Source organism: Olea europaea, unplaced genomic scaffold (genome assembly GCF_002742605.1).
Source record: "Olea europaea var. sylvestris unplaced genomic scaffold, O_europaea_v1 scaffold2383, whole genome shotgun sequence".
NCBI classification, from domain to species: Eukaryota; Viridiplantae; Streptophyta; class Magnoliopsida; order Lamiales; family Oleaceae; genus Olea; species Olea europaea.
This window is the reverse complement of record NW_019241979.1, coordinates 1,516-28,640: the sequence shown is the minus strand read 5'-3', so window position 1 is coordinate 28,640 and position 27,125 is coordinate 1,516. Positions and strand designations below refer to the sequence as shown.

Below are 27,125 nucleotides of genomic sequence, written 5' to 3'. Positions count from 1 at the left end.
ATTTTGATACGTAATCCACTGCTACCAAAATATACTGATTTTAGAATAAAGGGGGGAAAGGTCCCATGAAGTCAATTCCCCAAATATCAAATATTTCCACTTCCAAAATGTTGTTTAGTGGCATTTCATTCCTCCTCGAAATATTTCCAGTGCGTTGACATCGGTCACACCTCTTGACAAACTCAAACGTGTCTTTAAACAGTGTAGGCCAGTAGAACCCAGATTGTAGAATCTTTGCAGCTGTTTTTGAAGCTCCAAAGTGTCCTGCATATGCGGATGAGTGACAGTGCTCGAGAATCTCATGTACTTCTTCTTCAGGGACGCACCTCCTCACTATCTGATCAGCTCCTCGTCTATAGAGAATTGGATCCTCCCAGAAATAGTATTTTAACTCGACGAAGAATTTTTTTCTTTGGTGACTGGAGCATTCAGGTGGTGGAATGGAACTGGCCAAGTAATTGACAATATCTGCGTACCAAGGTGCTTCATCCACTCTCAACATCTGTTCATCCGGGAAGATCTCATTTATATCCACTAAATCTTCCGTCTCCCCAGGTTCTAGTCGAGATAGGTGATCTGCTACTACGTTCTCGGTGCCCTTCTTGTCGCGTATCTCAATATCAAATTCTTGCAACAACAGTACCCAACGAATTAATCTCGGCTTTGCATCCTTCTTTGTGAGCAGATACTTCAATGCAGGATGATCAGTATAGACGATGACTTTAGACCCGATGAGGTATGACCTGAATTTGTCGAATGCAAATACCACAGCCAATAGCTCCTTTTCAGTGGTTGCATAATTTATTTGTGCATCATTTAGAGTTCTGCTTGCATAGTAGATCACATGAAAAATCTTGTTCCTCCGTTGTCCCAATACTGCACCTACAATGTGATCACTTGCACCACACATCAATTCAAAAGGCAATTCCCAGTCTGGTGCTACAATTACTGGTGCTGTCGTAAGCTTTTCCTTTAAAGTGTTGAAGGCTGTGAGACAATCCTCATTGAACTCAAAGGTTACATCTTTCATTAGCAAATTGCACAAAGGTTTAGTGATCTTCGAGAAATCTTTTATAAACCTCCAGTAGAACCCAGCGTGCTCCAAAAAATTGCGAACTCCTTTAACTGATGTAGGCGGTGGTAATTTCTCAATCACTTGAATTTTTGCCTTGTCTACCTCAATTCCTTTTGCCGATATCCTATGCCCAAGTACAATGCCTTCCTACACCATAAAGTGGCATTTTTCCCAATTTAAAACCAGGTTAGTCTCCTTGCATCCTTGTAAGACCAAATTCAAGTGGTTTAGACATTCATTAAATGAAGATCCAAATACTTAGAAGTTGTCCATGAAAACCTCGATAAACCTTTCAATCATATCAGAGAATATTGCCATCATACACCTCTGAAATATGGCTGGAGTGTTGCAAAGACCAAAAGGCATCCTACGTTAAGCAAAAGTACCGTAGGGGCAAGTGAAAGTGGTCTTCTCCTGATCCTTTGGTGCGACAGGTATCTGATTATAGCTCAAGTATCCATCAAGAAAGCAGTAGTGTGAATGTCCAACCAACCTCTCCAACATCTAATCAATGAATAGGAGTGGGAAGTGATCCTTTCGTGTAGCTGCATTGAGTTTGCAATAGTCAATGCAAACTCTCCAACCCGTAACTGTTCTGGTGGGAATTAGGTCATTCTTCTCATTTTTCACCACTGTGATTCTCCCTTTTTTCGGTACCACTTGAGCAGGGCTGATCCATGCACTATCCGAAATAGGGTAGATAATTTCTGCATCCAATAACTTCAGTATCTCTGCCCTGACCACTTCCTTCATGTTTGGGTTCAATCTTCTCTGACTTTCTATGCAAGGCTTGCAATTTTCCTCCATTAAAATTTTATGCATACACAGGGAATGACTGATTCCTTTAATGTCAGCTATTGTCCAACCAATCACCGTCTTGTTCTCTCCAAGTACCTGAGCAGTTTTTCCTCCTCCATCTCACTGACTGTGTTCGAAATGATTACTGGAAGTGTATCTGACTCTCCTAAATAAGCATATCTGAGATGTGGCGGTAGTTGTTTGAGTTCTAAAACTGGCGGCTGCTGAATGGAAGGTAGTGGCTTTTTATTTTCTATCCCCAGTTTCTCGAAGTGTTTCGTTCGGGCGTATGGCGGGTTTGTCTCCAAAAATTTTGCACATGTTTCAACTTCAAAAGAATTCGACTGAATTGATTGGAATTGTGCAATGCATGTCTCATAGGCGTCAGATGGGCCGTGAAGTAGGAATGTTTCTGTACTGCTTTATTAATCATGTCAACTTGGTAACAACTGTCTGATTCTGCTGGCATTTTCATGGCTTTAAATACATTGAAAGACACCTGCTCCTCGCCCAATCTCAAAATCAACTGCCCCCTTTGAACATCAATGAGTGCTCTTCCTGTTGCCAGGAATGGTCTGCCAAGTATCAATGAGACGTCCTTATCTTCTTCCATGTCCAAAATGAGAGAGTCCGCTGGGAATATGAACTTTTCGACCTTGATGAGTACATCTTCAATTATCCCTCTGGGGTGTGTCAGTGATCTATCTGCTAGCTGAAGTGTCACAGTAGTGGCTTTAGCTCCCCCCAAGCCAAGTTTCCTAAAAACAGACAGAGGCATTAAATTAATACTTGCACCAAGGTCACATAATACTTTATCGAAATAAAATTCACCAATAGTGCAAGGAACAGTAAAACTCCCTGGATCTTTCAGTTTTGGTGGGAGCTTATTTTGGATTCTGGCACTACATTCCTCTGTAAGCATTACTGTCTCATGGTCCTCCAGCTTACGTTTATTTGAGATAATATCCTTAAGAAACTTCGCGTAACTAGGCATCTGGAATAGTGCATCTGCTAGCGGGATGTTGATATGGAGCTTTTTGAAGACTTCTAGGAATTTTTATATTATTGCTCCATTTTTTGCTTCTTCAACCGCTGTGGAAAGGGAACTGGAGGCTCGTACGGGTTGACTGTGCTCTTGGCCTTATCTTTTGATTTTTCTAAATCTTCCCTTGGAGTTGATTCCTTTACAACAATCTCATCTTCAGTAGGGGGGACGTCTCTACAGTCGCACTTGGTCTCTTTACATGGATTTCAGGTAATTGCACTCCACTTCGAGTTGTAATAACCTTGGCTTGCTCCTTAGGGTTGATCTCTGTATTACTTGGCAAGTTACCTGGCGTTCTGCCAATTAATGCAATGGCCAATTGCCCCATCTGAGTTTCCAAATTTTTGATGGCTGCATTTTGATTTTGAAGTGTGGCTATCACATCCTCCAGTTGAGGCCTCTTCTCTTGTTGTTGAAATTGTTCCTGTGGCTTGTTCTGATTTTGGCCGCTCCAAGAGAAGTTGGGATGCTTCTTCCAACTGGAATTGGAAGTCTCCCCATATTGATTTTGTTGCTGGCGTTGTCCCCACTGTGCATAGTCTGCTTGCTCTATTCCTTGCATTAGTATAGGGCATTCTGATGTCTTATGTTCAGCTCCACATTCTTCACAATTGTTCTTCTTAACTTGTTCTGCTTTTGATATGCTTTCCACCTTGTGGTATAGAGAATATATTTTTGCTGATATTGCTGAATAAGCATCCACTTCGTAGACACCTGGAGTTTTCCTTGGGATCGCCCTCTCAGAAGACCACATGGCTGATGTGCTAGCCATTCTCTCAAATAATTCCAATGCCCCATCAACTGTTCGTGTGGATATTGAGCCATCTGATGCTGAATCCACCATGCTCTTGTGATAAGGAAGTAGTCCTGTGTAGAAGAATCGGATTTGGGTCTTTTTGTCAAAACCGTGTTGAGGGCACTTCCAAAGCATGTTTTTAAACCGGTTCCAAGCTTCGTCAAATGATTCGGTTTCTCCTTGACTGAACACTGATATGTCATGTCTCAGCTTCGCTATCTTGGCTGGGGAGAAAAACTTTGTGCAGAATTTATGTGCCAACTCATTCCATGTAGTGATACTTGCGACCGGAAGTGAGTCCAACCATTCAAGGGCTCTGTCTCGTAAAGTATGTGGAAACAGCCTCAATCTAATAGCGTCGTCCAAAATTCCTTGGTATCTAAAATGTTGACACACATCCAAAAAACGAGATACGTGTGTGTGTGGGTTCTCCTCAGCCTTGCCATAAAATTGGTGTCCATTTTGAAACAGCTGTATCACATTGGTCTTCAACTGAAAATTAGGTTGCCCAAACGGTGGATACACTATACTGGACTGGCTTTGAATCACTTGAGGAGTCAAGAAATCCCCCAGAATCTCATTCCCCTCGTCTATTGCCTCTCCTTCGTTAGCATGAATCATGGGATTGTTTATTTCATTGGTCATTTGTACTGGTGCTTCGCGGTGGTTTCTTTGTCGTCGGTGAAAGGTACGCTCGATTTCAGGATCAGCTGGAATCAATTCTCCTCCAAGCAATCGTGACATGCAAATCCGATAAATAAACCAGAGTGAGCACTGAGGTTCTAACAATTTAAATAACTAAAACAAAAATAAAAGATAATGACCTAAAATAAAAATAAAAACAAAATTATACTAGCAAATTAAAAAAATTGAATTTCGAATTAGTGTCTCGCGAAATAAAATTAAACTAAACTCAATCCCCGGCAACGGCGCCAAAAACTTGTTCACGAAATATTTCTTTCGATTTAAATTACCGCAAGTATACGGGTCGTGACAAGTAATAAAGTGGACTTTAGAAGTTCGAGTATCGTCCCACAGAGAAAGAGTAGTTCAATTTTATTTATTTTAGCCTTAACCGAAACTAATTGACTTAAGATGAATTTTAGAATTAAAAACCCTAATTTTGGGAGAAATCCCCAAATTGAAGAACCCTAATTTCAAATTAAACCTTAATTACTCAAATTCACTTAACGAATGACTCAATTATGAAATGTTATGAAAATAAATGAAATGTATTGTCAATTTATGAAAATCTATGTAAAACGAATGCACTAGGATCACGAATCCCCAAATAATTATTAAGTAAACCCTAATTTCACAATTTTGATAATCCAATGAGAATTTGACAAATCAATGCTCCTAAATCTATTCAATACTTTCTCTCGAGATGTATTGAATCTATTCTCATAAATCACCAGCTTATATTTCTATGACGGATGCAATTATACAAGAACGCATGTATTTTCTTTTGTGAGCAATTAAAAATTTACATAGGGCATAGGGGTATATTTTTATCCCCTATCGAACCCTATGATGAATTATATATGTCGAGTTTAATCCAATTTCCTCAAATTCAGAATTAAACCACCAAATTCACACAAATTAAGTGCACATTAATTGTGGAAGCAAATAAATCAATATAATTCATTCAAATAATCCCATCGAACTATGAATTCAAAGTCATGAAATAAAGGTTTAATAATAATTACATGGTTCATCGATCACCTAGTTACAGAAATCTAGCCTATCATGATAAAAATAACGAAATCTATCAAATTTTGAATAAAATACATCACCAGGTTATCAAAACTTGAAAAAATCTTGTAAATCTTCGCGTCAATCCTTGTTCTTGCCTTCAAATCCTCTCCAACATGAATGTTTTTGCCTCCCACTTCGTTCGTGTCCGCTTCTGGACGTTTTTTGCTATTTAAACCCTTCGAAATTAGGTTACCAAAGGAATTGCAATCATATAAGGAAACTGCAAAAATCGGGCACAGATTATACCTATGCGACCGCATAGGTATATGGATTTTGGCGTTTTTAATCCCTGGAGGGTTACTCGCGACCGCATAGATTTTCTACTATGCGACCGCATAGTAGAGTGAACTTCCAAATTGAGTCATTTTGATCCTCAAGTTTCATTCCTTCACTCCTTGACCTCCTCTCTTATTTTTAGTTGCTCCAATGTTCCATTATAACTTCCAATTGGTGCTTAGCTTGATCAATTGCTTGATGTGTTCATCGGATCAACTTTCAGATAATTGCAATTTGGTCCCTGAATTTTCATTTTGCTTCAATTTGGTCCTTTTTCGGCTCTTTTCTCCTGAATTCCACTATTTTCATAGAATCACCTACATTGCATGAATTCGACAAAATTAAGTAACAATTCAATCATTTTACTTGTATTTAAGTCATGTTTGTGATGTAAATAAGTGTGCAAAAAACACACTTATCATTGGCCACTAGGTTTGAAGAGATAAGAATGAGAGACGATGAGATGTTTGATGTCTTTTATGCGAGCTTAAATGACAATATAAACTCGTCCTTCAACCTAGGTGAGAAAATCTCTGAATCTAAGATAGTAAAAAAGATTCTTAGATCCTTACCTGAGCGTTTTAGGCCTAAAGTCACAGCAATTGAGGAGAGTAAGGACATAGACACTATCAAGGTAGAGGAGTTAATTGGATCCCTCCAGACCTATAAATTGACCTTAGGAATAAGAAGAAACCTCAAGAGAGACAAAGAGGTGGCCCGAGTGAATCTAAGAAGAAATCCAAATCCGTGAGATGCCATAACTGTCGCGGTTTCGATCATGTAAGGAATGAGTGCCCTAGTGCTAAAAGATTTGAAGAGAAAGCTATGAATACTACTCTCACTGATGACGAGTCTAGCTCGGACAATTAGAGTGAGAAATCCACCTGTGAGGGGAGTGGAAAATATGTGGCCTTCGTTGCTAGGGGTAAAAGTGGATCCGAACAGAGGAGTTATAGGGAAGAGGACTTAGATAGTAGTGAAGAATCTAGTGATGAGAATGGAAGTGAGCAAGATCTAGAAACAGCCTATGATAGGATGTATGAGGAAAGTCTCAAGATCTTAGCCACTAACCAGGCAATGAGCAAGAAAGTGAAGGAGTTTAGACTAGAGAAGGAACAAGGCCAGAGTTAGTGATCTCACCAGTAAGAATGAGATGTCCTCTAGGAGAGTAAGTGAGCTGAGCTGACCAGTGTGAATAAAACCTTAGCTATTCAGGTTAAACACCTTGAGAGTGAGCTAGAGTTGTCTAGGTCTCAGTTACTTGACTTTTCTAGCAGTTCTGAAAAGCTAGATAATATTCTGGGTATAGGCAAGCCGGCTGGTGATAGGGGAGTCTAGGTTTTGATCTGAATGTTGCTAGTACATCTCAGATCACCTTTGTTCGTGCTACTGACCAGCCAAACATTGTGACTAACCTCATACCAAATATTGTGAGATCTTCAGGACGTAGGTCTACCAGACGTCTAGGACCGTCGGCCTAGGAATAGAAATCAGCGTAAGCATATCATAGGTCCTAGGTTTGCCCCTACGTGTTTTCACTGTGAGGAGTTAGGTCGCATCCGCACTAGATATCATCAGTACCCAAACAATAGGAAAGACTTGAGCCTGAAAAAGAACAAAAATCAGGTGTCTGTTGGTCAGATTGGATTCCTTGCTGATCAAGTGAATCATTTGACTCAATTGGTGACACAGTTGTCTGGAAACAATCCCCGTCTAGATAGGTTTGGGTGAAGAAAAGCGATATCCCAAATTTGATTAGAGATCGCGGTGCTCTTAAAGGAAAAAACACTTATATACCTACTTGATTAGATATTTTTGCTGCATGCTTAGCTCTTAATTGACATATAGTTGTTGCATGGATCACATGTATATTGTTTGTTTTTTGTTTTATTGTTTTTCATGCATGTACATTTTCACCTACGAGTTTTGGTGCATGCATGTTTATTTTTGTCATTGTGTGCTTGACTTTATTTTATTTTGTATGTAGAGCATTCATTTTAGGAAAAATAAAAAACACAAAAACATTGAAAAGTTGAAAAAGACAAAAATAGTTGGTTATGAAAATTTCTACAGCATGACACATGACTTAAACTTGCACGTTGTGATCATGTAGGAGCTAAAATTGACAAGCTGTAGAATAATTTTCATTGATTGGTTAGGTCTATTTGGATTAATCTGTATAAGTGTTTTCATGTATCATCTGCACTGTGCACACTATGAATTTGTTAGTGGGGCTCTACCGCGTGTGTGAGATTTGGGATGGCTGTCACATGTTGATGGGGGTGACTTTGAACATGAATTGACCATTTTAGGTAGACCTTAACCCAAAAATCTTCCCCTGTTGCATTAAAGCTAATATCTTAATGTTCTTCTTCGGGGCCTATTTGAGTCGAGCAATTAAGCCTGAGGGGTATCTTAAAACCTGGTACCTATAGTCAACTGACTTGGGTTAACCGACCTAAAGCTCGCTACAGGTGTCATCTTATTAGCCTAATGGAGAAGAACCTGCACTTAAAATGAAAAATCAATGAGCTGAAAAAATGAGAAACTGTGAAAAATGTGAAATTTGTGTTGAGCTTGAAAAATATGAAAATTGAAAAATTACAAATGCTCATAGTAAGGGGGAGATAAATAAAAATAATAAGTCCTACTACACGTTACATGGTTTGACTTTCATTAGTAGGAGAGTATACTTATTAGCAGTGATTGACATGTCTCTTCTCACAAAATTAAGGTTTGGAGTCCTACTTGCATTGGATTAGTGACATTTTATACACATGAGTCACTTATATTTTTATTACTCCATTCTGGACTGAACTAAGTATGTGGGGAGGTCTACTATTTGTTGATTTTGCTTTTGCATTCTATCAACTACATTTTTGATGATTATGTGTTCTTGCTCGACTTGGTCTTAATGTGATTCCCTTTAACATTTGTGACAAAAAGGGGGGGGAGAGAAATGTGTAACTGAGGGGGAGAAAATGAGAAAAATAATTCAAGAGCATACACATAAGAGAGCGACTGCATATCCATGCACATGATTTCTTTGATTGACATTACTTGCATTGCATTGCTATGTCTAGGGTCGTTAGGGAGAGATATAGATACATTTACTTACTGCATAAAAACATGAAAGCTTGCAGTAAGAGGGAGAGTTGCATTGCATTCCATATCACATCCATCTATTTGAGTTTTGATGTTTAGTGGTGTTGGTGTCTTGGTTGGTGTTTTAATTGGCATCAATATCACGTCTTAAACTGTTATGTTGATTTGTGATTAAGAACTTTAATTAATTTTTATATTTCCTATATCACATGCTTTTACACTGGATATATGAGTTTGTGGATTTCAGAAAATAGGTACACAAATGAATGCAAGACTCAGTGATTAAATTTACTGGGTAGTTTAATTTTTTGGTTGTCAAGTCCTGACTTCATTTGTAGAGTTTTGTCACAGAATGTCAAAGGGAGAGTTTGTTAAATCTAAAGGTGTAATTGGCGATCTGTGGACAGATGGACTAAATTGTAAATTTGTAAAAGTCAGGTACTCAATTGTACAATGTTATAAAAGTCAGGGACTTAGGGTGCAATTTAGCAAAGTTGTGTGGTAGGGACTAGGGTTTGGGTGTTTGGTTCAAATCAAGGTCGTGGCGCCGGAAGTTCGCTAGCTGTTCGCCCTGCCGCCGCTCGAGCCAGAAGAAGCAGAATGGACGTCGCTCGCTCTTCGCCCGGACTTCGTTTGAGCGAAGTACTGTTGCTCGCTCTCCGCTCGCTTTTTGCTCGAGCGACAGTGTTATATAGAAAATCGTATTTTCGATTTTTGGAAAGTTTGACACGGCCTATGACTCCAAATTGCCCTTAACTATAAATACAAAGGCTGTGAATGAATTTCAAATAGGGGTTGCTTCATTGTGCTTTCATATTAGAATACATTCATATTATCGTGAAGATATCTAAGAACACAACCAACTAGAGAATTCATCAATCTTATTCTTGTGATCCGGCAACCAATATTTTGGGAAAAAACATCAAGTTTGTAAAGACAAAACACCGATACTTCTTCATCTGTTGAGGAAGGGACTTTCTCAAAGGGGGATTGAGGGAGGTGGACGACAAGTGCAGGAATTGGACAAGAACGTGAGGTTTTTGAAATTCCACTTGGTGATACAATCAGCTAAAGACAAGGAGGCTGTAATGGACAGCAGATTGGGCTGCAGGAGGTAGATCGGGAAGCTAGTAGGAGACTAGTAGTATCTACGGCAGTAGATCGTGAGACTGGAACAGCGGGTCTGACTGGGTACGGAGTTTGGCAGAACTTGTACTGGCTGAATTGGTATAGTGGAACTTGCTGGCTTGGTCCCGGAGTTTTACCCACGTTGGGGTTTTTTCGTCATTATATCGTGAGTTGTGTTTGGTATTATTTTATTTACTTTACGCAAATCGACAGTTCAACATAGGAATTAACTGGACTGTATGTTTAATCATCTAGACAATTAATTAAAGTGACGTGTTGCTTTGATTAATCAATTCTGCAGTGAGGTCGAATAATAAATTGATTGGAACGTAAACTTGGTAATATCTAAAACTTGAATTTGACGTAGTAAAGCATTCTCGTGAATTTCCAAGTGGTTGTAGAACGTTCTTAGAACTTTCAATTAGAGAAGAGGAGAAACTAGGTCCTTCTTCGGTTCATGAGTACAATTCCTCCATCCACTTCACGAAGGCCAAAATGATTGGAGATGCCTTGAATACATATAAAAAAATGAAAGAGATGAAAATCCAGCCAAACGTGTTTACTTTCTTCCATCTGATTTGTGGATATGCTTCTTTGGGAATGTACCGTGACATCACGATCTTATGAGGGGATATTAAGAGGAGCATGGAGAATTAGAATACAATATACAACAGAGATTTGTACGAGTTATTGCTTTTAAATCAAATAGGGATGAATCCAAATCTTGACATTCTCACTTGCAAGTTGCAACTTACAACCATTCGAGTAGCTGGCCCCTTATTGGTTTGCAAGTTGGTTATGGAGTTTTCATATTTTAAAATTCAAATCTCCAAGTATAAGGACGAATAAATTTAGTTTAAGAAAACAATGTGAACTTGTTAAACATGAATACAATCATAGTACGTTAGACGATTATTGTCACGAATGATTAAAAATTACACACTTGTGACTTGTTCAACTTTATGAGCATTGCATGGACGAATTTACAACAAAAGACCGTGAGTTCCTCGACAATCTATAATCTTAACACTATATGCTGTTTATATTTTCTTGTCTTGTTATTCCCTTGCGGCAGCCTCACCATATTTTTAAAGTATCTACTTATTCTTTATTATAAAAATTAGCAATAAAAAAAAAAAAAGGATTCCACATTAATAAAATATTGTAGATAAAAACAATTTTTTGCGAGAATGGATTTTTATAGAAGAATTATGTATCAAATAAAATATTTGTTTCATACTGGGTACACTACTTTTTAAGGGTTCTTTTAAAAAATTAAAAATGGTATTAGTTGTACGAATTTTACAAAATAAAAAAAAATTGCAGAAAATTTCCATAATGTTTATTTTCTATAACGGATTCCCCCGTCAGTTAATGTAATTTTATTTTTTAGCCTGGTGTATTTGTAATATAGTTAATAATTATTATTATATAATATTTAACTACACTCTTTTCTTTTCTCATTTATAAGATTTCTTTCATTAAAATTACAAAGCAGCTGGCCATCTGTCTTTGTCATATCAGAAGGAATCTACAACGCTAGGCACACACTCTGACACAAGGCCTATCTCCCTCCCTCCGAACACACACTTGAAAGTGGAGGTGGTGTTTGTATGGCGTTGGAGGCGGCGAAGCTGGTGGCGGGGCTGAGGGAAACCTTTGGGAGTGGCAAAACCAAGAGCTACGAGTGGCGGGTGTCCCAGTTGAAGGCCATTGTGAAACTAGCCGATGAACGTGAGAAAGACATAATTGGTGCTCTTCGCTCTGACCTCAACAAATCAGAATTCGAATCATATGTCCATGAGGTCACATAATTCATTCTCGTATTACAGTTCTTAAATGTGTATGTATTCATGTTTCTTGGGACGAAGTGTCTGCAGGTTCTGATAATCCTTTTTTGTTGCTTTGTTTTCTCTGAAGAAAATGTAAAATTATGGGTTCTTTTTCTTTAATTTGTATTTGATCTGATGGAAATTGATTTTCTTTGCAATTCTGGTATTTTACAAATTGAAGAGGATTTTTGTTTTAATATGTTGTAAGTCAACTGATATGCATGAGTAAATCAAGGAAATACGGTTTCTGGGTTTTGCTTTTGCAGTTTTTGAAGAGGAAATTCAAATAAATAAATGCACCATCTCCAACTGCTTAAACTCTTAGGCGAATTGAATTTAAGTCCCACCGCTTGCCATTTATGAAAAATGTACGAGTATCAAACCTTCGATAAGTAAAAATTATGCATCTGAGGGTCGTGTTGAAAACTAGCTTCCTTGTATTCGAATTCATTTCTTAACAGCTCCAAGTTCATAGAAAATAAATTTTACTCCAATGTCATGTTTAAATCTTTTAACAATTAAAGATCGTTGGTTTCATCTCCAAAACATTCATCCCTTTTCTATTATTGTTGTCCTAATCAAGATTTGAAATGTTTCCAAAAATGGACAATTCTTCCACAGATAGCAGCATTCAATGTGCGTGAAGTTCTGTTTGAGTAACTAGTAGCCAAATGCATTAAATACAAATAAATATTGTGTCAAGTTTTGATTCTTTTCGTGTTTTTGAAATTTCATTCGCTTGCATCTGATTAACATTATGTATGTTGTAGATTTCTGGAGTAAAAAAGTCGTGCAAGTTGGCATTGAAGGAATTACATCAATGGATGACTCCAGAAAAGGTATATTGACTAATGACTCTATTATAAAAACTCGGAAGCTGATTGTTCACTTGGTTATCTGTCGAATAAGGGTAATTCCAATGCTAATAGTCTGTGATTGCAGGTGAAAACCTCATCGACCACGTTTCCATCGTCAGCTGAAATAGTTTCAGAACCCTTGGGTGTCATAATGGTCATATCGACTTGGAACTATCCTTTTTGTATGTCGATTCCTATTTCTCCTTGTTCTTTGTTCACATGTTTATTTCTCGACTGTATAAAACACGTTTCAGTTGTGACGTTTCCCTTCAGTGTTATCTCTTGATCCGATTGTTGGAGCTATCTCAGCTGGTAATACTGTAGTGTTGAAACCTTCAGAAATCGCCCCTGCCACATCCTCAATGCTTTCAAAGCTTATCCATGAATATATGGATTCTTCGGCTGTGAAAGTTGTTGAGGGTGCGGTTCCTGAAACAACTGCATTGCTGGAGCAAGAATGGGATAAAATATTCTATACAGGTATTAACGAGTTCAATCGCTTGTATTTTTCATCTTAAGAAGAAATAAATAATTGTAGGCGTTTATCTTTACAATCTTGAAGGGAGTTGCAAGGTGGGACGCATTATACTAGCTGCTGCTGCAAAGCATCTAACACCCGTGATTTTGGAGCTTGGTGGAAAATGTCCAGTGGTTGTCGATAAAAACATTAATTTAGAAGTAATGATTTATTTTCTTATCTGTTATATTGTGCCACGACCAGCATCTACTTCTATTTTTACCATTGGTATTCTTCATTTTCAAGGTTGCTGCAAGACGCATAATTGCAGGCAAGTGGTGCTCAAACAACGGACAAACTTGTGTTGCCCCTGATTACGTGATAACTACAAAAGCGTTTGCTTCAAAGTTGGTAAGTTTTTGGGTGTGATTGAAGTTCCATATAACACACACCAGAAAAGATATTTGTGGTATGTTTGGTAAAGTGTATTAAAGATGACTCGACTGTATCAAGAAAAATAAACTTGCATATTTTTCTATCCAACAGACGAGCACTTAATTAGATTAATTGACTTCTGATGTCAACTCCTCAGATAGATGCTTTGATTTCTGAACTGGAGAAATTCTTTGGGAAGGAACCGTTGAAATCACAAGATCTATCGCACATTGTAAATTCCAACCACTTTAATCGCTTGGAAAAATTATTGGACGATGAGAAGGTTTCAGATAAGATAGTTCATGGAGGTCAACGGGATGAAACCAATCTGTGAGTTCCAAAGATAATTTTAACATTTTTGTTGAATACTAAATATAAATAATTGTATTCCCTCTCCAACAGCTTAAACTTTTTTTTAGGTGAGGTGACTCAACATTCTTTTTCTTATTCAACAATACTTAAATCAATATAGATTTTGTGTCAATGTTATTGTTCTCCCCTCTATAATGGCAGAAAGATTGCTCCCACTATTCTATTGGATGTTCCGGAAGATTCTTTAATCATGAACGAGGAGATATTTGGTCCTTTACTTCCAATTATCACGGTAAAAATTTGGATCCTTCGTTGAAACTTTTCGTAGAGCCTCATTTTTGTTATGAATGTGAGGAAAAACATGTCCCATATTGGTTAGATATGGAGACGACGTGGGGTTTGTAAGTGGTTTAGGCTACTCCACCTAATAGGTTAAATATTTTAGATGGAAATCATGTAGTCCTCAACTGAGTATTTGAGATGGACTGAAGAAGAAATTGCTTGAGGGGCCGTAATGATCACATGTGGGCTATATTGATGTGCTGCTTCATTCGAGTTGGAAACTTCTCAAATCGGCTTGATATGAAGATGGGGATCGTGTGACTCCGCCTAATAAGTTAACCTTTCCGAATATAACCCCAGTACTAGACCATTATAAATGAGATGTGTGTCAACATAAACATGGCGAGATTGTGGCAAACCTGTTTGACATTTTTTGCTTTATTTTAATTTTAGCTTGGGATAGTTTTAATTGGAAATATTAATTTTTTCTTTTATGAAGGTCAACAAAATTGAAGACAGTATCAGTGTGATCAATACTAGAGAGAAGCCGCTTGCTGCTTATTTATTCACAGATGAGAAAAAGCTCGAGGAAGAGTTCATAGGAAGTGTCTCAGCAGGGGGAATGTCGATTAATGAGACTACTCTGCATGTAATTATTCGTAGAGTTGAACATATGCCAACTATATTATACGTATATTGTTGCATATTTACTAGTACTATGTTTTTCATTAGGTGTGACGCTTTTCATCTCTGTCATGTAATTTCTACGTGGTTTTGAAAATACTCTGAGAACATGAAGTTGGTATTTTGCTGGTGCAGGTAACAGATAACTCTTTACCATTTGGAGGCGTTGGTGAAAGTGGAATGGGATCGTACCATGGGAAATTCTCTTTCGATGCTTTCAGCCATAAGAAGGCAGTTTTACGTCGTAGTTTTGCTGGGGATGCGGCTGCAAGGTACCCGCCATACACACCGGAGAAATTGCGTCTCATCAAGGCACTATTAGGTGGCAATATACTTGGTGTTGTTCGAGCTTTAGTTGGTTGGTAACATTCAATTTTGGCTTTATTTGTCTCTAGAGATTCGTTACTTTGTATTACTTGTAAATGTAGAACGACATTTGCCTCTTTTCTATGTGTATCTTTTGTTCCGTTTGATTCTCCATTCTCCATTATGTGGACTGAAAAATCTAGTCTAATTTCATCTCATTAGGAAGATTATTTAAATGCGATGTGATCAAGGGGGGAAAAGCTACCTAGATTAATTTAATCCATTTTTAATAATAGGCCGGTTGAGCCAATTTTGTACTAGTTCACTTGAACAAGTAAATGGCCCAACCATGTCACCAAATTCTATTACATTGTTCAAGTCCATATACAGCCACCAGGTTGAACCAAGATTGACTGGGTCCAGCCTATTAGACCAGCCTTAACTCGACTTACCCTTTTTTGGGGGACAGTTATATTCGCAACATATTTATAAATACATTATATTTAATTGAAGGATGTGTGTTTGAATTAATATCAAAACATTGTTTAAAAATGTATTTTTTTTTTAAAAGAATGGGGCTTAAACATGGGCTAACTAGCAAATCTTGTACTTGATCATGGTGTTCATCTAAAAAATATCGTTAGCATACTTTAAAATAAGAGAAATATATTTTGTCTTAATTTTACTTTAGCTTCTTTTTTTCTTTTTTCTTTTTTTTTAATAGAAGGTTTTTTTTATTTGTAATTATTTGAGAATAAGAATGTGAAGAAAAATGAGGATATAAATGTTATAATGAGTAAAAGTTGGAACTTTTTATGCAATTAAAATGTGGCGGGGGCGATATATCTAGCTTTTTATTAATGTCTTGTTTTATTTATTTGGACATTATTTGAGTTAGAAATACCATTGAATTTTTTATTAATTCACAGGGTTTCATCTTCGTTTATTTAACATTTTTTTTCCCAATATACAAACAAAGAACATTTCATCAATCAATTTCACTTCTTCAATGAATAATGTTGAATTAAAAAAAATACTTATACGTTATTCCAAAATAATAATTCAACTAAAATATTATTCTCAATAAGTTAAAATAGACTACATGAATCACTTTTTCGCATCAATGCAAGGATTTAATATTGTATTATAAGATGTGATTAAAAAAAATAAAATTATTCTTGTCGTTAGCAAGTGAAACCATAGATGGTGACAACGTGCAAACTTGTTGCTCCTTGATGAAGTCTCATTAAATTGATTAATTATGAAATAAATTATGGGATATGATTGTGATTTTTGGGAATTAAATTAATATGCATATGGTGATAAGATCTGCAACCTTGATTTGGAGTTTGTGATCACTTATATTGAAGTTTTATTTTTTCGATATACCTAAACAAAAACATGAAGTGGGGGTTGTTTTAGTCGAACTCTCTCTGTAGATCGTTATTGTACATTACTAACAAATTTTGTTCACTAGGCGTTACAATAATCTCAAATTGACTATATTATCCATTATCTCCCAGGTAAATATTTTTTTCACTATAAATAATAGTGTGGTTCTTCTACGTTCACAACATACTGTGATTATAACTATCTATCATGTCTTAAGTGTCAAAATTTTCTTTAGGGTTAGGCGCCACACCTAATTGACAAACTAGTTATTTACGCATTTATATAAATTTGACATTAGATTCCATGAATCAAGTTTTTTCTTCAAGTACTTCTAAAATAATAAGTTCGTAGTAATCTCAAATCGAAAATTAAATTGAAACTTTTTGAGTTAGTCTCCACACCTAATCGAATTACTAGTTTCCCTCGCATTCTTAAGACTCTGACGTTAGATTAAAGATACTTTCTAAATGGAAACATTAACATCATGAATCAAGATTTCTGACATATTAATAGAATAAATAATATTTCTATTAATCTAGAGTTTAGATGATCATCGATCTATAAGGCAGTGACTCATTACCACCTTGTCTAATATCTAAAAATATATTCATACCTCATTGGATATTCCCACTACCACATAGACGGATGATCGTAAGAAGTATAGATGAATAGTAGCATTATTTGATGATGATTTTCATCAATCTAAAGACGTGGACTCCATTCATCAAGTGATCATTATGGGGCTACATAGCTTAAAACCTCCTAATAGATAGCATTAGTAAAAATGAAGAGTAATTCTGATTGCACAGAATTCATTTTACGGAATCAAACCAGATCTCTCACACAAGGTAGGTCTCACTCCGGAGCCCAATGTAATAAAAAAATGATAAAAAAAATATCGACCCCACATGGTGTGAGACTTCTGTAAGAAGTCTGTGTGAACTGAGGTCTGTAACCCCAGCTCGGTTGAAAAATGAATTTGAAAAAAGCAAGCTTTTAAACGCGGCCCAATGCAGCCTGCCATCTTCCCCTTCCCAAATGAAACCAAGCATATAAACCTCCATATATAGCTCATAACTGTCAAAAAGCATCAAAATAGCCGTCTCTGTATAAAAAGGCCATATTCCCTTCTCTACTGCATCAATATTCATAGCACTTCAAAAGCATTGGCTTCTGTATCCGCACACATACACAAACTTTAAAGTGGGGTGTTGGTGTTTGTTGATAGTATGGTGGTGGACGTGGCAGAGGTGGTGACGGAGCTGAAGGCAACCTATACAAGTGGCAAGACGAAAAGCTACGAGTGGCGTGAGTCGCAGTTAAAGGCCCTGATAAAAATGGCCAATGATCATGAGAAAGAGATAATTGAAGCTCTCCGTTCTGACCTCAATAAACCAGAATTTGAAGCCTTTGTCCATGAGGTCACATAATTTACACTTGTTTTCCTTATAACTAGGAGTGTATAGTAGAGTTCTTAAATAGTATGCTCATATAATGACTCTACTCGCAGCTTCGAGATTTATAGCTTGGCCAGTCGACTTATAATTACTTGAACACCTTCCCAGATTTCTCATTATTTTGTTTCTAACAACTGGCACCGGAGCAAGCACGAGGGAAATCTCATATTGCCAATTTAAAACTTGACCTTTGGAATTATAGCTAGATAGGCCCTTTTATGAGCTAGTCCCAAAGACGAGTTTTACAAAGTCTTGTATAAACCAGTTTCTTGGAACCAATCGTCTTTTTTGATTGCCATCCAGTGCTTTATTTCTACTGTCTTTTCATTCTCAGCATCTGATTAGTGTTATATATTATGTAGATTTCTACTGTCAAATCATCGTGCAAGTTGGCATTGAAGGAATTACGCAGATGGATGTCTCCAGAAAAGGTACTTTGACTCAATTACTATGAACTTTCACCTTATTGTTATCTTGATCATCAGTCAAATAAAGGTGTTACAGAGCTAATTATTTGTCGTCGCAGGCGAAAACCTCATCAACTACATTTCCCTCATCAGCCGAAATAGTTTCAGAACCCCTCGGTGTTATATTGATCATATCAACTTGGAACTATCCTTTTTGTACGTTGATTCCGGTTTATTTGTGTTCTTTGTTCACGTGTTTTAATTATCGATTATATAAAACGTGTTTCAATTGTGATTGTTCCTTTCCCCTGTAGTGTTATCTCTTGATCCAGTTGTTGGAGCTATTGCAGCTGGAAATGCTGTAGTGTTGAAACCATCGGAAATTGCTCCTGCCACATCCTTGCTACTTTCAAAGCTTCTCGGGGAATATATGGATTCCTCGGCAGTGAAAGTTGTTGAGGGTGCTGTCCCTGAAACAACCGCATTGCTGGAGCAAAACTGGGATAAAATATTCTATACAGGTATGCTGAATGGAATCACTCGTGGATTCTACTCCCCAATAATCTTTTACCATTACGGTGTGGACTTCCTTAAATTTTCATATGTAAGTGACCTTGCTAAATAAGTATTCAAACAAGTAAATTCGTAGGAAATGGAAAGGTGGGACGTATTGTATTAGCTGCTGCCGCAAAGCATCTTACCCCCGTGATTTTGGAGCTCGGTGGAAAATCTCCGGTGGTTGTTGATGAGAACATAAATTTAGAAGTAATTATATCTTCCATTATTAAAATAACGCCAAATTTGAATTTTTACAGAGCCAAAACTATTGTGTGCTGCTTTTTAACCTTTGGTATTCTGCATTTTCAAGGTCGCCACTAGACGGGTAATTGGAGGCAAGTGGGCCTCAAACTGTGGGCAAACCTGTGTTTCCCCTGATTACGTAATAACTACAAAAGCATTTGCTTCAAAGTTGGTAAGTTTTCTCCATTTGATTGAAGATCCATATAACTTAGACGATGTGGATATTGAATTTCTACGTTCCAATAACTTCTGAAGTCATTTCTCATCAGATAGATGCTCTGATATCTGAACTGGAGAAATTCTATGGGAATGAACCTCTGAAATCACTAGACTTATCGCGCATTGTAAATTCCAGTCACTTCAACCGCTTGACAAAATTAATGGATGATGAGAAGGTATTCGGTAAGATAGTCCATGGAGGTCAACAGGATAAAACCAATCTGTAAGTTCGGAAGCTTGATTTTACCCTTATGATTTTAAATTAAACTTGAATTTTTATCGAGGTTATTATTCTCCTGTCTATCCTGGCAGAAGGATTGCTCCAACTATTTTGTTGGATGTTCCAGAAGATTCTATGATCATGAACGAGGAGATATTTGGTCCTTTACTTCCCATTATCACGGTAAAACTTTACATCATGTGGCGAACTTTTCTGAGCCCCATTATAAATGAGATATACATCAACACGAAAACAAAGAGCTAAATTTATGATGTATTTCTGAAAAATCATAATTAGTCATTTTTAGACGCCAACAATTTGTTAGAAAATCTTGCATATGATGCTACTATTGTTATGAATACAGAGGAAAACACTTGTTTGACTTTGTTATCTTTTCTTTTGTGAAGGTCGATAAAATTGAAGACAGTATCAATGTTATCCATGCTAGAGAGAAGCCTCTTGCTGCTTATTTATTTACGAATGACAAAAAGCTAATGGATGAGTTCGTAGGAAGTGTCTCAGCAGGCGGTTTGTGCATTAATGACACTACTCTGCACGTAATTGTTCTTCCTGGATTATAATCCTTACAAAAGTTATTATAAAATTTGAACAGATGCCAATTATATTAAGCATATATTGTTTCGTTTATAATTGTACTATGATTTTCATTAGCTTGGACCATTTTTTCTCCCTTCGAATTTTGTTGCCGCACGCCTCTAGGGGTCATGTAAAACGATGAGCTTATCAAAAGAAAATGGGTGATGGGAATGACCCGAGTCATAATAACAAACTTGCTGGTGCAGCTTGCAGAGTCATCTTTACCATTTGGAGGCATAGGGGGAAGTGGAATGGGATCATACCACGGGAAATTCTCTTTTGACGCTTTCAGCCATAAGAAGGCAGTTTTACGACGTAGTTTTGCTGGAGATATATCTGCAAGGTACCCACCATACACAACTAGGAAGCTTCAACTTCTGAAGGCACTGCTGAATGGCAGTATACTTGGGATTCTTCGAGCTTTATTTGGTTGGTAAGATCCAACCGTGTTTTAGCTATTCCATTTGGTCGAACACTTACATCAGCAGTAAAAGGTCTGTGTTAAGTATGTGCTTTTATGATAGAGAATAATGTATTGTGGCTAATTGGCTCCACATTTATTTGAACTGTTAGGCACCTTAGAAAATTTTGTATATATTTTGCATTGTCTGAAACAACAATTTTCAATATAAATCTATTTCATTACGTATTCAGTTTGTTGATTTATCAAGTTCTTGATTTTTCCATATTTGTGATGCTTGTGCATGATAAAAATTGAACCTTGGAAATAAAGATCCTGTCAAATATTGTACAAAACAGCAGTAAATATCATAACATGATATTATGAAGTGGATTCAATGCCTCATTCTGCGATTCAGGGAAAGTGACTCAAATTGGAATGTGAAAACAAGGTAAAAGTGCAATAAATCATTTTGACTACTCGATTCTGTTCTTCTAGTTTTTATATCTACTGAAAGATCTAAATTGAGTGGATCATTCAAAGCGACAGCAAGGACACATTCTCAAATTTTATGTACACAGTCATTTCTATGCTACAAAAGTTGGTGATTTACAATTTCGAAAACCAGAGATTGTACTGAATTACGCAAACTCCAGTGAATTACTAGAGTTGCTTTCTTCTAAGTTACTTTTAACCTTTTTTTACCATACAAGGGATTCCAGGATCTTTACATACAAAACAAATTAATGTTCAACTGAAGCCTCAATATATTTTGTGCTGTAAAAGATGCACATCTACTATGCATTCCGGGAATACGTGAAATTGTAAATGGCACAACGGAAAAGATATTGCTCGTTGGCACATGGGAAAGAAGAGGAAGCGGGATTGTTTATTCTCAGTAAAGTTGATATCAATTCATCACTTTCCTCAGAGACTTATTTACTCTCATTGCTTAGAATAATACAGAGTACAATTGGCTTCAGGCAAATCAATTTCCGAACTTGCCAATGCTCATTCAAGCTGGCCTTACAAAGAAAGGAAGATGTATAGTATTATCTGGTAGAGGCCACATGTTGATTTCCAAATGTTTAAATTATATGAAATGTTAAAAGAAAATGTTTGGAGGCCTATAAATTCTCAATATAATTGCCCACTGTTCGTGCAGGCAAAATAATAATAATAATAAATAAATAAATAAATAAATCTAACAAGAATAATATTCTACAACTAGCATTTCTTTTCTTCTCAAAGCGACCCACTGGACACATGCTTTGTTTGGGTTCGGTCCTGTTTCCTTTGGTCAATACTGTGGTTGTTCTACCCACACACGTGTTATTCCATCATACATTGGTATCTCCAAAGTTGTTCAATACAAACAATAAAGACAAAACATCTAATGGATTGGCTAATCCTTAATTCAGAAATTAAGAATAGGTTTCATTTGAATCATTCAACAATATAATTCTGACCTTCACCACTAGATGTCAAATAAAGATATATATTGGCAACCGCCCCTACTTGATTGGTGAATTTTCCAAAGTTTGATAACCCTTTTCCAATTTTTGATTTGCTTGGAAACAAATATTCTGTCAGATATTATACAAATCCTAAGATAACATAATTAAGTAGATTATATCATCAATTGGAACTCCTATATATGTAAGTTTAATCTCACACATTCTGCAGTTTCGAAAAGTGATTCAAAATGAAACGTAAAAATGAGCGAAAAGTGAAAATAATCCTAATGTGGTTTATGCTTTATATTCTACAATTTCAGGTTTGTTTCACACATGGAAATGAAGTGCAGAACGTAACAGGAGTGACGGATCAATCTGGTACTCCATCATACTATTTTCTAGTAGAAGGAGATGGTCTTAGAACGGGGTATTACAATCTGTTCCTTCTAAAATAAACATTCCATACAACCTGAAAACCATTATGGATATGTTTGGCATATAATACCGACAGGATTGAACTAAACAATAGAGAAGATTTTAACTTCTTTTTCTTGTTTAATACTTTTCATTGTTATCCAATCTGCCTTATGTAACTCTTCAATTTGCAGGTTTTTTCATGCTGCAGTTTCTGTGGGAAACAGATTAGATGGGTTCTATCTTAATATCGACACTGGCAGTGACCTCACATGGATCACTTGTTCCCCAACCAATATTCAGTTTCTAAAGGTACACTTCTTTCATATTTCAAGCTCTATAAACATGCAATTCACTTCACAAGGTAAGCTGAATTTGAGAAACATTTCATTGGGAGTTGCAGCCTTTTAGCACATATGAAACCCCTCACGAACCTTACAAGACCAAGAACAATTTCATATCATGCGAGGATGCCTCAACTTGTGGACTGGTCGAAAAACCAATAAATCCACAATGCAGTAAGCAAAATCAGCAATGTGATTATCAGATTGAATATGCAGATCAAGGTTATCTCTTGGTGTTCTGGTTAAGGACAAATTCTTTCTCTCTCCCTCCTTGAAGGGCAGTTTGATACATCTCGTGCCCACTCTCACCTTTGGGTAAGTAAATTTCTCATTTTGAAAATCAAACATAGTTGATAGTTCTACATATCACTACGAGTATTTGAACTTACTTCCCTCAATTTTGGTTGTTCTTTTGATAAATCAGATTACCGTTTTATGAGAGTTAGGTCAACCAAATACATATGTACCCAGTATATTCTTGAAACACCCGAAATACTCTTAAACAATTTGCTGATATAGTTAGGCTCCACAAATTCGATCACTATCGTTGTATACTAATCTTTAAAGAACGTAATTTATTTTTGGCTTTATATTTACAGTAGTCATCCTACTGGCAGGTGTGGATACCATTAGGAATTTTCTCCTTCCCTTCGTCCTCCTTTTGCAGATGGGGTCCTAGGTCTCGGAACTGGAAAAACAAGCATTTTATCACAGTTAAGCGAAAAAGGTATAATTAAGAAGGTCATGGCCCTGTGCTTGAGTGAAATTGACCCTGGATATCTTGTCCTTGGAGATTCTCAATCCAATTTACCAGGAATTATATGGATGCCATTGTCAAACAATCGCCTGGAGTAAGAAAAATTAAGATAGTTTATATCAAAATCCATTTAACTAAGAATTAATGAAAGTATTGATTAAAATCACTAATATTACAGGCCAAATAATATGCTTGGCCCTGCGGACCTCTCGTATAATGGAAATCTTCTTGCTTCAGGATTACTTTTTTTGTTCGACAGTGGGACTACTTTTAACTACTTCAGCCCTGTAATATATCAAGCTGTTCTTTCTAAGGTGAGATAGAAAACAGAGATAACAGCATGTTAGGCTAAGCACGAAAATAAGCAAAAGTTACTTTCAAGTATTCTTCTTGTTTTCAAACATGTTTGAGTAAGTCAGCTTTTTATATTTTTAAGTAAAAAGAGTTGTGTATTTTGAAAGTAACTCTCTCTTTTTGTCAAAGTAGATGACTTATTTTCAACTTTAATCAATTGAAACACTTAATCTTAAACCTTACTTATGTACTTGTAGCTAAAACTTTAAGGTTATCCAATTATGCTCTACATGTTAGATAACATTTTTAAACCACATTATCTAAAATTTTAATATGTTAAAGAGGTATACGTTTATTTATTTCATTAGTGTCTTCATCATACTTCCTCGCGTGTAGGATATATTCATTTTTCATCAAACGCATGCACAGTTTTTCATCAAAGGCATGTGCAGTTTTTGTGAATGAGTGGCAGTGAGACTTGAACACAAGATGTTTACTGATTTTTCAGGCGAAAGAGTTGGCACCGACACCAACAGTTGATGATCCATATCTTCCCATCTGCTGGAGACCTTTTCAGAATGGTTCTATATTTGGTTCCTTAAAATTGAGTTTCACGAGTAACAACAATGTCTATTTCGAACTAGCACCAACAGATTATATTATTATGAGCGTAAGTAGCATGATTTGTTGGAAATCATTACGAATCCATCAGTTTTAATAAGAAAGAATTGAATACTTATCAAGCTCTAAAATTCCAGCCTCAGGATAATGTGTGCTTGGGGATCCTAGAAAACCAGGAACTTGGACCAGAATTTGAAAACCTGAACATAATGGGAGGTAACAAAAATATATCGAAGGCATCGACAGAATAATTCGATGGATTTTTCGAATCTAATTCTCAATATTGACTGCACAGACTTTTACATGATACGGAAGCTGATGATTTTTGACCATGAAAATCAGAAAATTGGTTGGCTTAACCATGCTTGCAACCAATTATCTGAGCAGCTTTCTTGTAAGTTCTCACTTATTATTTTTTCTTACACGCGATTCTCAAAACTATAATATGATAAACAGGATATGATATAGATGCAACAATCAGACTTGTACATTCCCTAGATCTTGAGAACCACGAAGAGAATGAACCCATTTGTAAAGTTACAAATAAATATAAAAGGAATTTTTATTAGTTAAATGCACAAGTAACATAAGCCAACATCAACGTGGAAATTATTGTTTACTAAACGAACTCTCGATTTTATTTTTTTTCATTTTTATTTTTATTTTTATTTTTATTTTTATGCAGTAACGCAAAAGGCCATGAGTAAACGCTCACGAGAAAAGAGAATGAAAAAATGGCACAAAGGAAAAGATACTGCTCATTGGTACACCAAAAAGAAGAGGAAGCTGGACATTACACAATTCTCCCTAAAATAAGTTGATTTTGAGGTCAGATACAATTTTATGGTAATGGAATTTCACTACAGCATATATTTTCAAACCTATAATTGCTTCTGATTATTTCATCAGGCACCTCTTGGTCAATGCGACCTTCTGTTGGTTGCTACTAGCCTAAACAAGAATTGCACTTCTTAGAAGGCCACTATGTTGATATGTAATCTAATAGGCATTGCATGTCGTAAAAAGATAGTATTTACAACATGACTTTATACGGCATTCACATGTACGTCATAAGGATTTGTTACGATACACAAATGTATGCCATAGAAAGCAAACTCTGTTGTAGTGAGCATTGGTGAGTGAATTATCCAAATGGTTACTGAACTTTGTAAAAGGTCATCACTGAATTTTACAAAAGGTTTCCACGAGTCACCTTGGAAAACCTTTTGCAAAATTTAGTGATAAATGATGTGATTGTTAAAGTTTAGTGGTCTCGTGAAAACTTTTAGCAAAGTTCAGTGATGAGTTGGGTGATTTTTAAAGTTCAGTGATCACGTGGAAACTTTTTGAAAAGTTCAATGATCATTTGGGTAATTCACTCGAGCATTGGTACTTGGTTTTGAAGAAAACATGGCTCCTTGAAAAGATCTTTGTAGCTTAGCACGTGCAAGAGTTGATTTTCTTTGTCGGAGACAAATGAAGGCACAAGTCACAAAAAAGNCTTGAAAAGATCTTTGTAGCTTAGCACGTGCAAGAGTTGATTTTCTTTGTCGGAGACAAATGAAGGCACAAGTCACAAAAAAGCAAGAGAATGAGAAAAAAATTGGGATTTATTTGATTTGATTGGTGGGGTATTATTTTTGTATTACATGGACCATTCATTACAATGAGTGACGTTGAATTCTTCATCTCCAATTTCTCAATTTTCACTTGTTCCACTTTATTAGCATTCACTCTCTCAAATGGCACTATAAAATGTTAAACCACATTGTTAAAATATTAATTTTTTTAGATAAAGTGGTCCATTATAGTATCATGATTCTAAGTTTTAATCAAATTATCATCAATTATAAAAATTTCAACAATTGATTTTTAAATAACTGAAAAAATAAATGAAGTCAATAACAGAGACGAGTGGTTTAACACAAAAACAGGCTTTTCTTGTTGAATTTACAATGAATTGCAAAATATTTATAGAGAAAAATTACATATGGATTTTCCCCCGTTGCAAATTCGTAGAAAATGCTTATTAGGCCAAGCTGTTTTTGTCTCAGTTGACTCTTTTATTTTAGTTGCATTTTCTAACATATTTTTCTATCTACCCGATTTTAGGTGAAAGAGGTGGCAGAGAAGATGGCAACCCGAGTTGAGGATCCCCATCTTCTCATGGGTTCTGACGGTCTTTGGGTTCCTTGAGTTTGAGCTTCCCAAGTAACAACAATGTCTATTTCGAGCTAACATCAGGAGACTATATTACTTTTTAGCGTTAAGTCATAAGAAACTGTTGGAATTCATTATAGATGTATTAGTTTTTCATGCAAAGCTATCTTTAATTGTAGCCTATGGATAACGTGCATGTGCTCGGCATTTTAGAAAGCCTGGAGCTTGAGACCTGAATTTCGGAACTTGAACATAATATGGGGTAACAAATACCAAGGCATATATCAAAAAATAAAATAAAATTAACTTAATAGATTTTTTGGACCTAATTCTCGAGGTTGGCGGCATATATTTTAGCATGAAATATAAGTAAATGATTTATGACTGAAAGCCAGAAAATTTGTTGGCTTAACAAGGACCGAAATCATTTACCAGAAAA

At 36.3% G+C, this 27,125-nt stretch overlaps 4 protein-coding genes across 4 annotated transcripts; all 4 read left to right on the top strand.

Moving 5' to 3' along the window:
• Positions 1-11,459: 11,459 nt before the first annotated feature.
• On the top strand, positions 11,460-15,318 carry LOC111381845 (aldehyde dehydrogenase-like). Its single transcript, XM_023005689.1, has 10 exons — positions 11,460-11,786; positions 12,584-12,652; positions 12,756-12,852; positions 12,944-13,150; positions 13,233-13,348; positions 13,434-13,538; positions 13,720-13,892; positions 14,076-14,166; positions 14,656-14,805; positions 14,976-15,318. Exons 1-10 carry the CDS (start codon positions 11,595-11,597, stop codon positions 15,204-15,206), a joined length of 1,431 nt encoding a protein of 476 aa, XP_022861457.1. The 5' UTR covers positions 11,460-11,594; the 3' UTR covers positions 15,207-15,318.
• A 1,945-nt stretch (positions 15,319-17,263) lies between these two features.
• LOC111381851 (aldehyde dehydrogenase-like) lies at positions 17,264-20,892 on the top strand. Its single transcript, XM_023005698.1, has 10 exons — positions 17,264-17,959; positions 18,358-18,426; positions 18,522-18,618; positions 18,717-18,923; positions 19,052-19,167; positions 19,271-19,375; positions 19,473-19,645; positions 19,735-19,825; positions 20,050-20,199; positions 20,446-20,892. Exons 1-10 carry the CDS (start codon positions 17,768-17,770, stop codon positions 20,674-20,676), a joined length of 1,431 nt encoding a protein of 476 aa, XP_022861466.1. The 5' UTR covers positions 17,264-17,767; the 3' UTR covers positions 20,677-20,892.
• Positions 20,893-22,295: 1,403 nt separating this feature from the next.
• Positions 22,296-23,553, top strand: LOC111381847 (aspartyl protease APCB1-like). The gene is made up of 4 exons (XM_023005691.1): positions 22,296-22,523; positions 22,705-22,822; positions 22,914-23,169; positions 23,472-23,553. The coding sequence occupies exons 1-3, from the start codon at positions 22,345-22,347 to the stop codon at positions 23,127-23,129; spliced, it is 513 nt and encodes a 170-aa protein (XP_022861459.1). The 5' UTR covers positions 22,296-22,344; the 3' UTR covers positions 23,130-23,169; positions 23,472-23,553.
• On the top strand, positions 23,316-26,896 carry LOC111381843 (aspartic proteinase Asp1-like). Its single transcript, XM_023005688.1, has 8 exons — positions 23,316-23,324; positions 23,488-23,705; positions 23,790-23,925; positions 24,414-24,575; positions 24,664-24,742; positions 24,822-24,920; positions 25,212-25,354; positions 26,639-26,896. Exons 1-7 carry the CDS (start codon positions 23,316-23,318, stop codon positions 25,340-25,342), a joined length of 834 nt encoding a protein of 277 aa, XP_022861456.1. The 3' UTR covers positions 25,343-25,354; positions 26,639-26,896.
• Positions 26,897-27,125: the final 229 nt, after the last annotated feature.